The 15,000-nt window shown below is 41.4% G+C and overlaps 2 protein-coding genes across 2 annotated transcripts in view; one reads left to right on the top strand and one right to left on the bottom strand.

Annotated features, from left to right (window-relative positions):
• Positions 1 to 15,000, bottom strand: part of LOC143032993 (uncharacterized) — a 599,624-nt gene that overhangs the window by 345,447 nt on the left and 239,177 nt on the right. The gene's annotated exons all lie outside the window — the stretch shown is intronic.
• LOC143033259 (uncharacterized) lies at positions 4,370 to 13,550 on the top strand. Its single transcript, XM_076198482.1, has 2 exons — positions 4,370 to 5,075; positions 11,355 to 13,550. Exon 2 carries the CDS (start codon positions 11,355 to 11,357, stop codon positions 12,975 to 12,977), a length of 1,623 nt encoding a protein of 540 aa, XP_076054597.1. The 5' UTR covers positions 4,370 to 5,075; the 3' UTR covers positions 12,978 to 13,550.

Below are 15,000 nucleotides of genomic sequence, written 5' to 3' on the forward strand. Positions count from 1 at the left end.
AGGGAAAACAGATTCATGTGCTTAAGTCGATTTTCGTATGATTTATTTTTGATATTTGGAATCAGTTTTGTGGCTCGCCGTTGTACTTTTTCCAGTCTGTCAATGTCTTTAATGAGATTCGGTGACCATACGGAAACAGCATATTCCAAATGTGGACGAACTAACGATTTATATAGCTTGTTAATGAGTGATGGACTTTTGAAATCAAAAGATCGCGCAATCAATCCCAGAATCTTATTTGCTTTCTCAGAGGCTGAAATACACTGCTTGGATGATTTGAGGTCGTTACTGATAATTACGCCGAGATCTTTTTCACTATCCACTTTTGTTAACGAATTTCCAAATAACTTGTAATCGTACTTACTGTTATTTTTACCTATGTGCATTACCTTGCATTTACTTGTGTTAAATTTCATTAGCCACTTTTCAGACCATTGCTGTAATTTATCTAAATCTTCTTGAATATCTAATTGGTTTGGGTGATAATTTGCCACTCCGCACAGTTTTGTATCATCAGCAAATTTGGAAACAGTAGATTTTAGTCCATGGTCTATATCATTTATATATACTATGAATAGAAGTGGCCCAAGAACGGAACCCTGAGGAACTCCACTTGCAACACTTTTCCATCCAGAAGTTTTTCCATTTAAAACAACTCTCTGTTTTCGACCTTTCAATCAATTACTAGTCCAACCTAATAGGCTACCACTTATTCCATGCAAAGCTAATTTAGTAAGTAGTCTTTCGTGTGGGACGGTATCAAAAGCTTTTGCAAAGTCTAGATATATTAAATCTATATTGTTTCTTTTGTCATAATTCGAGATAACTGTGTTGTAGAATTCGAGTAAGTTAGTTACGCAAGAACGTTTCCGTCTGAAACCATGCTGGCTATCATTTATCAAACGGTTACTTTCTAAATGATATTCGATAGCATCTCTGATGATAGTTTCCATTATTTTTCCTACGATTGAAGTCAAACTTATAGGCCTATAGTTATTTGGTTTCTTTTTGTCACCTTTTTTGAATATGGGAGTAACGTTAGCTAGCTTCCATTCTCTTGGGACATCTCCGGATATGATGGATTTCTTGAAAATAATTTCTAATGGAACAACAATCTCATTTTTCATTTCCTTTAAGATTCTTGGATGCCAACCGTCAGGCCCTGGTGTTTTATTAACTTTGAGTTTGTCTATACACCTTTTAATTTTTTCTTTTGTTATATTTACCGTAGTAAGTTTACCCCAGACTTTTCACAGGTTTCAGTTTGGAATTCACTTTGAGGTGTTTCGTTTACGAATACCGAGCTAAAATAATTGTTTAAGATATTACACATTCCTTCATTTGAATATTCAAGTTGACCGTCAGTGGATAATAGTGGACCAATGTGATTCCTAACAACCTTTTTATCTCTAATGTAACTATAGAATTCTTTGGGATTCTCTTTGGATTTATCAGCGATGTTCATTTCGTATTGTCGTTTTCTTTTTCTTATTGTCTTTTTTAAATATATCTGTATTGAAACATAACTTTCATAGTCATTAGGTGCACCCGAGCACTTATATTTCTTATAAGCCTGTCTCTTTTTAGCAATACTTTTTTCAGTTTCTTTGTCGAGCCACTTTGGGCGAGCCTGATTTGGGGGACGTCTGTCCTTAAAAGGAATGTAAGTTTGAATCATCTTAGTGAGCGTATTTTGAAATATTTCCCACATCTGATCTACAGGCCTTTCGTTTAATTTTGCCTCCCAATCTGTAAGCTGAAGCTCCTGACGTAGTCCTATGAACTGAGCTTTACTGAAATCGGGTATTTTAGAAGCACAAGTATCTATTCTAAAATTGTTTAGGAGTTTGAATCTGACTAAGTTGTGATCGCTATTTCAACAGATTCACCGACTTCTACATCAGATACCATGCTTTTGCGGCTAGTGATCAAAAGATCGAGTAAGTTTCCATATCTTGTGGGCTCTTTTACATGCTGAATTAAGTAATTGTCACCAAGAAAATCAATCAAGCGACTACCTATATGGCCATGTTCAAGGGTCATCCAATCAATGTCAGTAAAATTGAAATCACCCATTATCAATAAATCCCGGTTGCAGAAACTAGACAGTTCTTGAAATAACAGTTTGTCGTCTGCTAATGGTAATGTCTTTGGCCTATATATTACACCTATATTCATTTTTTGTCCATTTGTTTGGGTTAACTCAACCCACAAACTGTCATATGCATCCTGTTTCACTTTTTCTAAAACACAAGCATGAACATTGTTTTTAACGTACAATAGAACACCCCCACCTTTCTTATGTTTTCTATCCTGATGAAAGTGTTTAAATCCCGCAATATTAAATTCAGCTTCGAACTCTGTACCATTTAACCATGTCTCAGTTATTCCTGTCTTCCCATCCTCTCACTCTCTCCCGTACCCTCTCTCTCCCGTACCCTCTCTCTCCCGTACTCTCTCTCTCTCTCTCTCTCTCTCTCTCTCTTTCCCCTTCCCCTCTCACATTCTCATCCCATTTTTCTCCCCTTTCTCATGTTCTCTCTCCCCTCGTCTATAGACTCTGCTTTCACCTACACACTCTTTTATTCTGATTATCAACTTTGACAGACTCCACCTCCATCCTGCCTCCACTTCCTCGCCTTTCAATTCTCCATTTCTCCTTCTTTCACCCCTCCACTCCCCCTTCTTCCATCCCTCCACTTTCTCTCCTTTACTTCCTCCAGTTTCTCTCCTCCACTTCCTTTCCTCCTCCACTTCCCCTCTTTTTATCCCTCCACTTCCTCTCCTTTCACCCTCCACTTCCCCTCCTCCACTTCCTTTCCCTCCTCCACTTCCCCTCTTTTCATCCCTCCATTTTCCCTCCTTTCACCCTTCCACTTTCCCTTCTTTCACCCCTCCACTTCCTCTCCTTTCACCCTCCACTTCCCCTCCTCCACTTCCTTTCCCTCCTCCACTTCCCCTCCTTTCATCCCTCCATTTTCCCTCCTTTCACCCCTCCACTTTCCCTTCTTTCACCCCTCCACTTCCCCTCCTTTTCTTCTTCCACTTCTCCTCCTTTCATCCCTCCACTCTATTTCCTTTCCCTCCTCCACTTCTCCTTTCACCCCCCATTTCCCCTCCACTTCCCCTCCATTCCTTCTTCCACTTCCCCTCCTTTCACCCCTCCATTCCTTCTTCCACTTCCCTTCTTTTCACCCCTCCACTTCTCTTCCTTTCCCTCCTCCACTTCCCCTCCTTTCATCCCTCCACTTCCTCTCCTTTCACCCCTCCATTCCTTCTTCCACTTCCCCTCTTTTCCTTCCTCCATTTCCTCTCATTTCCCTCATCCACTTCCCCTCCTTTTGTTCCTCCACTTCCTATCCTTTTATTCCTCCACTTCCTCTCCTGTCACTCCTCCATTTACCCTTATTTCCTCCACTTCCCCTCGTTTCCCTTATCCACTTCCCCTCTTTTCCCTCCTCCATTTACCCTTTCCCTAATCCACTTCCACTCCTTTCCCTCCTCCACTTACTACTTCCTTTCCACCTTCCACATTCTTTCCTCAAAGGATAGAAACGCTGGTCAACTTCAGTCGAACACCTTTCCCTTCCTCACTCCTTCGTCAGTCTGCCTAGTGTAGGCCTTATGGTCTCTTGCAGTCTCCTTCATTCTTATGTTCTTAAGAATAGGAAGAACCAATTGCACTGACCGCGTAGTTATTGTGGGTTGGTAAAGTTTTATGATGAAGTTTTTGGATAAATACTGAGACAATGTGTCATATTAATTATCTACCAATCCATTTATTTGTTTGTTTGTTTATGTTCTTGTTTATCTGTATTTCTCGTTATTTTCTTCTGCATCTGACATTGTTAAGGTCCGAGGTTTTTCATCTCCACTCTATCATTATCACCTTTATTTCCACCACCACCACAGCCGCCACCACCACCACAGCCGCCACCACCACCGCAGGCACCACCACCGCAAGCACTAACACCACAAGCACCATGTATACGCCTCATAAACAAGTAAATATATCACTCAGTCATATAACCCACTCACCTCCACTCACTCCCACACTCACACTATGCCGGCAGACTATACGTCGCCAGACACTTCCTGCCAATATTAAGCTGAGACAAGCATTTCCCCACAACATGCACACGCGACCACACACCAATAAACACATTATTACGTATACTGACGAACCACCCCTGGATATATATATTATAGTCTGGCTGTCAGACTAAATTATAAACTAATTATGTAAATTAAAATATAAGATGTGACGAAGTAAACCCAGCTCACATAAATAATTCAGTTATACAAACATAGCACCTCCCCAAGCAACTTCCGACATTCTTAAACGGCATGCTGGACCTTGGAGCGGCGTTCTGCCAGTGACGTGCCTAGGTGATAGAATAGTGTAAGAGTGTACCAAGAGAAACAGTAGATTGAATAGGACAATAAACAAACAAAACTTAGAGGCGTTTGTGCAGTGGACACCCTTAAACATTTTCTGTGTTATAAGTGACCAGGATAGAGTAACGTAACAGTTCGTTACACCCGTCCGGTTACATTACTGGTGGCAGCACTCCCGCAACCTACTACTTCGAAGAGACTACGGTGTACCTACTACGGTGAACCTCAAACCCGTCCACTCTGAGCCAACTACATACATCGACGATCAAATAACCGCACTGAACAAAACGCTCTCAAGAACAAGAACTTGGTCTACACTCCCTATTCACGGGCAATCGTCACAGGCTGATCTCCCACTACTATAATCAACATTATAAAGGTAACATCAATCCTTATATTTAACACCAATATATTCCAGTGATAATAATCATACATTACCAACTCCAAACCACACCTGATACTCGCATTTTTTTTTCTATGCGAACATCAATTCACCGAGCCCTCTGGACTTCCTTCGCTTGAGCACTGACCTCACCCGCCCCAGAGGACTCACACCGGCTGCGCACTGACTCGCGTAACAGCCACCTCATCCGCTCAACCACCACCACTCATCCGAGTGTCACGTTCCACCGAGAACCACAACATCAAAAAAACTTGCTTCAAAGCACGGTATTAAGGTAACCCTTACGCCCTTAGATACCTACGCACGTACACCTTAGCTATACAACGAGTATGTAATCTCGCACTATATTAGCATATTGTCATTTAGAAGTTTTTTTTTTTCTCTCCAAAAATTATCATTAAGTAATACCCTTTAATCTGCATATGCATTCTTCTAATTATGTAATTCTTGTTTAAACAAATAGTTTTTATATGTTTAAAATTCAATATTTACATAGAACTTATACATTTTTATCAATGTAACCTACTTTACTGCTGTAAATTTTTATATAAACAACCATAATTAATTCTATTATAAGAATAATATCACAAAAATTAACTCCTTATTATATAATATTAATTCCACATTCTTCTAGTTAAGTAATTCTTGTTTAAACAAATAGCTCTTATATGTTTAAAAATTCAATATTTACATAGAACTTATACATTTTTATCAATGTAACCTACTTTACTGCTGTAATTTTTTTATGAACAACCATAATTAATCCTATTATAAGAATAATATCACAAAATTAACTCCTTATTATATAATATTAATTCCATTTTTTTTATATACATACACATATATTTTTATGATTTTGTAATCCCATTACTATATCCCCCTTCCCATATCTAAGCATAACATAATACCCTTAGTTACTATATACCTATTATTCATATTTTAACAACTCCCTTTTTTTTTCTCTTAGATTACAATCAAAACTAACTATTAACTAATACATGACTTAACAACATGGCCTTTGCCACCAGATCCAAAATTAAACAAAGTTTACATAGCGTCTTCTCAAAGTCTAGAGAAGACAAACAACAACATGATATATCCAGTGACAAAGAGGAAATACACACAGAAGACTTAATTGGCAATGACAAACCAGACCATTTTTACCTATATCCACAGGTTGACAATACCTCTAAACAGTTAACCAATGACCAATTAAATAATCCTGACAAAACAAAACCCAAAGCAGATACTCCAATAGACCCTCTTTATGAGAACGATGTCTTACCTTTTTTCAACCAGCCTTCTCAAGTAGACATCTCCAAACCATCTCAACCACAACAACCCACCCAACCAACTCCTCATATTGCTCCTCCAAATATGCAAACAAAACCTCCTATAAACCATAATCCATCCAACCCCCATATCCAAACACATAATAACCCCCCTCCCATTCAGCAGCAGTACCAAAACTTCCCCTTTCCTTCCCCCCATACCCCATCTGGTCAAACCCACTCTACACCATACCACCAACCACAACCTAACCTTCCTCCAAACCCACAATATTACCCTTACCCACTAACTCAACCAACAATAATTAACAACTATCAAACCATAACCCCCCTCACAGAAATCCCAACCTTTTCCCAGGATAGTGGAATATCCATTACAGATTTCTTGACAGCATGTGATCTGTTTTTCTCTAAGAACATAAAATATTCAGATACAGATAAAATAAATTTGTGCCGTCAGAAAATAAACCCATCTGACATTTGCCGTTCAAAGGCAAGGATGCTAGACACCCTAGTTGCATCTGGAATCACTTATCAGGAATATAAACACCACCTTCTTAAGGTTTTTCATAACAAACAACCAAATAACATTTCATTTCTCATCACTTTCCTAAATAACACTAGAGTCCAACCACATTCCATTACTAATATAATGGACTTTGTTGCAAACGGAATGAAAGAGGTCAGAGAAGACCTAGAGAATAACTCTCCTTGGACTCACACTGATCAATTTGGTCAAAATGTAATGCCAACAAAACACCTACTAACATTCCTGGAAATAGCTTCCTATCTCTCCCAACTCCCTCCAAAGTGTTTAAAGGAATCCTCCAAAAAGGAACTAGACACTACAAATCCTCTAGCTTATACCTATATTTTAGATATCATGAATGCTTGCAATATATCCTTAGATACCCCCAACCATCTCCCCAGACTAAATAGCCTTCACTCACAGCAACCCCCTCCCACCAATCAAGAACAACCTTCTAAGTGGTGCTCCTACCATTCATCAAACAGTCACAACACAAAAGACTGCATACAGCAACAACAATACCCGCAGGTACAACACCACCCTATCCCTTGCTCAGTTCATGGAACCTTCTCCCACACCGATGCCCAGTGTTGGACACAACAAAAGCAACACACACAGGTACAACCCCACCCTATCCCCTTGCTCAGTTCATGGAACCTTTTCCCACACAGATGCCCAGTGTTGGACACAGCAAAAACAACAAGTTCAACCCCCCTTTAAACACCCACTCCTCCCTACACCAACACATCCAATCAAATACTGCAACCTACACCAAACATCATCTCACTCCAACGAAGAGTGTTACCTACAGAAAACACAACAACAACCGCATCAGAGAACTAACAACCCATTCACCACCCATCGACAAATACCCCCCTCCAACACGACAACCAGTACTCAACAACGATTGGGGGAACGTGTACCAGCCTCACACACACCAAACCACCATAGGAATATCTCATACACAACACAAATACCTCACCCTAGAAGTAAGCCTAGACCAACTTAAAGTTGCCATGATGGTTGATACAGGAACAAACCTGAACATCATCCCAAGAGCTCTGTATGAAGCATTAAATGACCCACCCCAAATTCAATTTTCCAATATGGAAGGACTCTTAATAGAAGGGAGCACAATTCCTCTACACGACACCATAGACTTAAATATTGAAGTCAACAATCACAAAGTAGGTTTCACAACTTTCCACATAGCTGATGAATGGAGCCTTGATCAACAAGGTATAATAGGACTACATTCACTAAAGAATTGGAAAACTAAGATAGACTTTGAGACTAACAAAATCTCCTTCCGAGATGTAAATAATGAATCAACAGTCCCTGAGACACCCGACTCAGACACACAACATCTCTCATGTCTACCTTCCTTTAATACTCCCAATCCCACTAACAGCTATTCCTTCCGACCACCCCCTTATGTCACCTCAAAGGCACTGATGTCTAACACAGTCATCATACCCCCTAGACATTCAATAACAGTCCCACTATACATACCCGGTGCAATAGACCATCAGGACGTCATAATCGACTCAGACACGTCCAGGATTAACAACATAACCATTGAGTCCTCCTGGGACACAATATCAGAAAATAAACATACACTAGCTATGTTAATAAACACCTCAGAACAACACCGTAAAATCAGGAAGAATACAAACATCTGAGCAGTCCATCTCCATAACTCCCCTATCCAGGAACCACTGCCGCAACACATCAACCAAGTAAGACCAACTCAACCCCTCCCCCCTATTCCCCCACACCACATCACGCACTCAGCTGACGGAGAAAGTCATAACGAGCTATTAGCTCTCCTACAGAGGAATAGATCAGCTGTCGCCTTAGAAGGCGAATCACTAGGCAAATGTGATATAATCAAACATCACATCCAAATTCCCCCAAACACCCCCCCTTCATACACCCCCGCTTACCGCATACCCCACAGTAGGAAATCCCAAGTCAATGACAGTGTACATGAGATGATACACCAAGGCGTAATTTCCCATTCAGACTCCCCATGGAACAGTCCCCTCTTTTTGGTCCCTAAGAAAGACGGAACCTTACGCCCTGTTGTTGATTTCAGAAAAATAAACAACCTAACTCAATCTGACCCACACCCGCTGCCCGCCATGCAAGAATTACTACAATGCATTGGCAACGGGAACTCTGTTTTTTCCACAATAGACCTCAAGTCAGCCTTCTGGCAGGTCGAACTAACAGAGGAATCAAAACCCGTAACTGCATTTTCCACGGACAAAGGACATTTTCGCTTTGAACGTATGCCCTTTGGCCTTAAGAATGCCCCCTCAACCCAACAAAGGTTGATGACCCGCATTTTCAGTGACATGATAGGAATCTCATTATTCGTCTATTTAGACGACCTCATTATATATAGCCCCACAGAAAGAGACCACCTTAACACTTTAGAGATTGTCATCAAACGTCTCAAACATACGGGATTAAAGATTCAATTAAAGAAATGTAGATTCCTCATGAAGGAACTCACCTTCCTAGGCCATAAAGTGGATGCAAAAGGGATTCACACAACCACAGATAAAATAGATACAATAAACAATTTCCCAACCCCCAGAAACGCTAATGAAACAAGAAGTTTCATTGGGTTAGCCTCCTATTACAGACACTTCATACGAAACTTTGCTGATATTGCTTCCCCTCTGACCAAATTCACAAGGAAAGGCGAGCCATTTCAATGGTCAGAAGCAGAACAGCAAAGTTTCGACACTCTCAAACACGCACTCACCACAGCCCCTGTACTAGTTTTCCCTGATATGAAGAAAGAATTCTTTCTTTACACAGACGCCTCTTCTAAAGGAATAGGCGCAGTCCTACAACAGAAAGATGACAATGGCAAAGAACACGCCATAGCCTACGCAAGTAGAGTCCTCAACAAAACTGAAAATAACTACTCAACTACACACAAAGAAGGACTCGCAATCATATGGGCACTAAAACACTTTAAATACCTCATTTTAGGCTACAAGATTACCATACTAACAGACCACCAACCACTAGTCTATCTTTTTAACTCCAAAGACTTACATGGGAGAATTGCTAGATGGAAAACAACTCTCCTTGATTACGATCCCATGATCGTATACTTAGCTGGGAAAGCTAACGTAGTGGCAGACTGCTTGAGCAGACAAACTCACATCACCCCCATCACCCAAACCACATGCATACCCATGCGAGAACTTAGGGATGAAACAGACAGTGACCCAATATGGTCTCCAATAAAACAGCATCTCATCTCACAAACCCCCTTACACTCCCGACCACCTGTCCCTATTGAGGAACTCAATCTGGTCGACGGAGTCATAAGGAGAACCATTAATACAAGAGAGGTTACTGTTATTCCCAGAGCCCTAGTCCCCAAGGTCCTTCACATATTGCACGACAGTGCAATGGGAGGCCACTCGGGCAGAGATAAGACACTAAACACTGCTAGACACACATATTACTGGCTTAACATGAAAAGAGATATAACCACACACATAGATTCTTGTGTAACTTGTAACCAATTCAGAGGCCCTGACCCGAAACAAATCCACATTAAAGACATCCCACTCCCTGCTGAGCCATGGGAAACACTTGGCATTGACCTACTGAAAATGCCAACGAGCCATCAAGGTTCCAATTATGTACTCACAGCAATAGATTATTTTACTAAATACACAATCTTAATACCACTCCAAAACAAAACAGCAGAGACTGTAGCCAAAGCCCTGGTCAACAATATCTTTTGTAAATACAACATACCACACACAATGTTATCTGACAATGGCTCAGAATTCAAAAATGAAGTGATGCGCGAAATAGCACACCTTTACAACATTGACCAAACATTTGCCACTGCATACCACCCCCAGGGAAACGGTCTGACTGAGCGAACAAATCGCAAGGTCCTAGAAATTCTCAGACCATTGGTCAATGACCTCATGGACACTTGGGAAGACTGGCTACCACAGGTACAAGCCAGTATCAATAGCACAATAAATTCCGCAACAAAGATGTCCCCACATGAAATCATTTTCGGCCAACCAATGCGCCTACCCTACCAAATATTCAACCAACCCCCCCCACCCTTATACAACATAGATAACCTCTCACACTGCATCAAAAGAGGTATGCAAACAATTTACAAAAAAGTTAGAGCAAACCTGAAAGAAGCCCAGGAAAAGACAAAGACTAAACAACACAAACGGTCAATTCCACTTGACATAGCACCCGACGACACAGTCATGATAAAAGACTCAGGTCGAACAAACAAACTCAAACCCAAATTCCTAGGCCCCTTCATAGTCACAAGTTCACTCCCTAACAATGTCTTCCTACTAACAGATCCTTCTGATCAATCCACCTTCACCATACATGGAGAGAAGTTGAGAAAGGTCAAACTGAACCTCGACCCAATCTCACCTCCCATCCACAACCCACCTATCACAGACACACACCAATCACCAATACGCAAGTCTCATCCCATGACTCTGCGTCGACGCAACTAAACATGCACTCTAGCTCTCGCCCATGAAGATGCAGGACGTCATGTATCTATCAGTGGAGGTTAAAATAGCCCATTTCCAATAAGAACTCCTTTCCACATATCTATAAAACTTCTCTACTCCCTTCCGACCAATATAATCTTAGCGAGGGTCAGACAAACATATCCTTAGTCACTCAGACACGACCCCTCTTTCCACAGATGAGATCTCTACAACTCATCCCCCTCATCGTCCACCTCGCCCTCTCCGTCCCAAGGCTTTTGCCTGGCGCCATAGTGCACCAACACGGCACCACAGCCTGCGTTGAAGACTCCATCATGGTGAAACTCCGCATCTCACCCACATCCTTGCTAGAACCAATTTCTAAACTACAAAATGACCTACATGAAATACAGAAAAACATAAACAGGCAAGTACCAAATAACACACACCAAAATTATGAGACCTCACAGATACTCTACCACAACGTCAACTCATTACAAAGTAAACTCAACAAGATAAAATACACAATATACCACCTTCCAGACCCAGACAACGACACTATCAACACCAAAAGAACCAAAAGAGGCCTATTCGATTTCGTTGGCATTATCTCTAAATCCCTATTTGGAACTGCTACTGATCAAGATATCCACACAGTGGATACACACATAGGAAAAATAACAAGAGTACTCCAACAACAAGGGAAACTCATTGACTTAAATTCACAGAACATAGATCTCCTCGCTGATTCTGTAAATTCAGTCATAGACAAATACAACTACCTTGCACAATTCACAAACACCCAGTTGTCTCAAATCACAAATTCCCAAACAGCCCTTTTCTTCCTTTATCACCTAAATAACCTAGACAAAGAACTAGATAGCCTCAAAGACCATACCAATCTCATACAGAAAGACATCTGGAACGCCCATGCAGGTGTAGTCGACTCCCAAATGATCACCCCAACCCAGCTTACCCAGACACTACGACGAGCCCACAGTACACTACAACTTACCCCTTTCTTTTCCAAACACGAAATACAACATTACTACCCCATCCTAGCATCAACTATCTTCCAACAATTTATTTTAATCAACATACCGATGGACCCTGTCAAGAGATTCTCCCTTTGGGAAATCTATCCTTTCCCATACCCTTACCAAAACCGAACAATGACCCTCAACCTACCAACCTCTACCATCTTAAAATCAACCGACGGTCAGTGGCTAACACTGACATCACCGGAGACCATAACAACTTGCAAGACAGCACGACCCAACTTCCACATCTGTCCAGCCTATCCTTTCCATTTCCAACTAACTAAATCCCAACCCTGCCTCTCAGAACTTACAACCAACCGAATACATCTTACCGAAACTTGTGATTTCCGTTTCTCAGACAACGCCAAAATTCACCATACACATGTAGGACATAAACACTTCCTATACCTCCCTCATCCAACCTTAGTATCTGTCATGTGCCCCCGTAAACCACCCACCCACCATAAGGTCAACGGCTCCATCACACTGCCTGACATTTGCCAAATCTACACAATGAACTCAATGCTACTACCCAATAACCTCCACGACCAAGGTACCCTCAATTTGACCCACGACCTAGGTCCCATAACCCAATTAATACTCCCTCCCCTACCCAAGAGTCCCAATACCATCCTTCCAAGCAAGATAGACATAATACACCAACTAAATAAATCAATCACTCTAGACATGGATTCATTCGACTTACATCATAGGATTCTTCCATATACCTCCACAGCCCTTTCCCTCTTAATCATTCTCTTTATACTAATAATAATAATCATATTCTGTTGCATGAAGTAACACCTTCCAAAACCTTTCCATCTCCATACCCAAATTGTTGTAAACCTAGATTAAGTTTATTCTTGTGTCTCACCCAATAGCTTGATAAAACAAGTGCAAGGTGACACACCAAACTGACCATAGAACAGTGTTTAGAAAAACAACACTCCCAACAGTGATAGTGTTAAACCATAAAAACAATAACATTTAAAAAGTGAATTAAACAGTGTATGTGAAACCCAATATAACATGTAATCTGGTGAGACACAACGTTACACTTCTGAGACACAACATCACTACCCCTATTTTCAGTGCATGATCCCTCTTGGGATCTCAGAATCTCTTCAACAACACCCCCCCATCTGCACATTTATAACCCCACAGGATTTTGTGTCTCTGAAATTTTTTTCTCGATGTATTACCTATATATATATACTTTTGTAAACCATGTACCCTAGGTGCCGGGAGCCACCTAACCCCAGGGGGAGAGCGATATGTATACGCCTCATAAACAAGTAAATATATCACTCAGTCATATAACCCACTCACCTCCACTCACTCCCACACTCACACTATGCCGGCAGACTATACGTCGCCAGACACTTCCTGCCAATATTAAGCTGAGACAAGCATTTCCCCACAACATGCACACGCGACCACACACCAATAAACACATTATTACGTATACTGACGAACCACCCCTGGATATATATATTATAGTCTGGCTGTCAGACTAAATTATAAACTAATTATGTAAATTAAAATATAAGATGTGACGAAGTAAACCCAGCTCACATAAATAATTCAGTTATACAAACATAGCACCTCCCCAAGCAACTTCCGACATTCTTAAACGGCATGCTGGACCTTGGAGCGGCGTTCTGCCAGTGACGTGCCTAGGTGATAGAATAGTGTAAGAGTGTACCAAGAGAAACAGTAGATTGAATAGGACAATAAACAAACAAAACTTAGAGGCGTTTGTGCAGTGGACACCCTTAAACATTTTCTGTGTTATAAGTGACCAGGATAGAGTAACGTAACAGTTCGTTACACCCGTCCGGTTACACACCACCACCACCACCACCACCACCAATAGAATCTTCGTTCCTGTGCTTTTCCCCCATCATTCCTTCCCATCATCATCATCATCATCATCATCGTTCTGAGTCTTCTCCTTCCACTAATCACGGGCTTTTAATCTCCAACCCTTTCAGATCTTGCTTTTATCTCTCTCTCTCTCTCTTTCTCTCTCTCTCTCTCTCTCTCTCTCTCTCTCTCTCTCTCTCTCTCTCTCTCTCTCTCTCTCTCTCTCTCTCTCTCTCTGTCTCTCTCTCTGTCTCTCTCTCTCTTTTTCTCTCTCTCTCTCTTTCTCTCTCTCTCTCTCTCTCTCTCTCTCTCTCTCTCTCTCTCTCTCTCTCTCTCTCTCTCTCTCTCTCTCTCTGTCTTTCTTTTCGTTTGAATATGTCTTAATGTCTATTTGACTTACTGGTTGTCTGTCTGTCACTATCTGTCACTGTCTATCTCGCTTTCTGTCTGCGTTTCTGTCTTCTACCTCTGTGTCTGTCTGTCAGTCTGTATATTTGTCTGTGTGAATGCCTTCTACCTCTTTATCTCTGTCTCTCTCGTTGTTTGGTTCTCTGTTTGTGTACATGTATGTCTGTCCGTCTGTCGGTCTGTATGTCTGTCGGTCTGTATGTCTGTCGGTCTGTATGTTTCACTTCCGCCAGTGTCTGTCTATCTTTCTCTTTACCTGTCTTCTGTCTGTGTGTCATTATTTCTTATCTTCCTCTTTTTTACCCATCCTTTTCTCTTTCTCTCTCTCTCTCTCTCTCTCTCTCTCTCTCTCTCTCTCTCTCTCTCTGCCTGTCTGTTTCTCTCTCTGCTCTCCACTCCCCTCCTCTCTTCTCTGCCTCGCTCTCTCTCCACTTCCCTCCTTTCTCTCTCTCTCTCTCTCTCTCTCTCTCTCTGCCTGTCTGTTTCTCTCTCTGCTCTCCACTCCCCTCCTCTCTTCTCTGCCTCGCTCTCTCTCCACTTCCCTCCTTTC

This window comes from Oratosquilla oratoria, chromosome 15, assembly GCF_046742065.1.
Source record: "Oratosquilla oratoria isolate Oo_2021 chromosome 15, ASM4674206v1, whole genome shotgun sequence".
NCBI classification, from domain to species: domain Eukaryota; kingdom Metazoa; phylum Arthropoda; class Malacostraca; order Stomatopoda; family Squillidae; genus Oratosquilla; species Oratosquilla oratoria.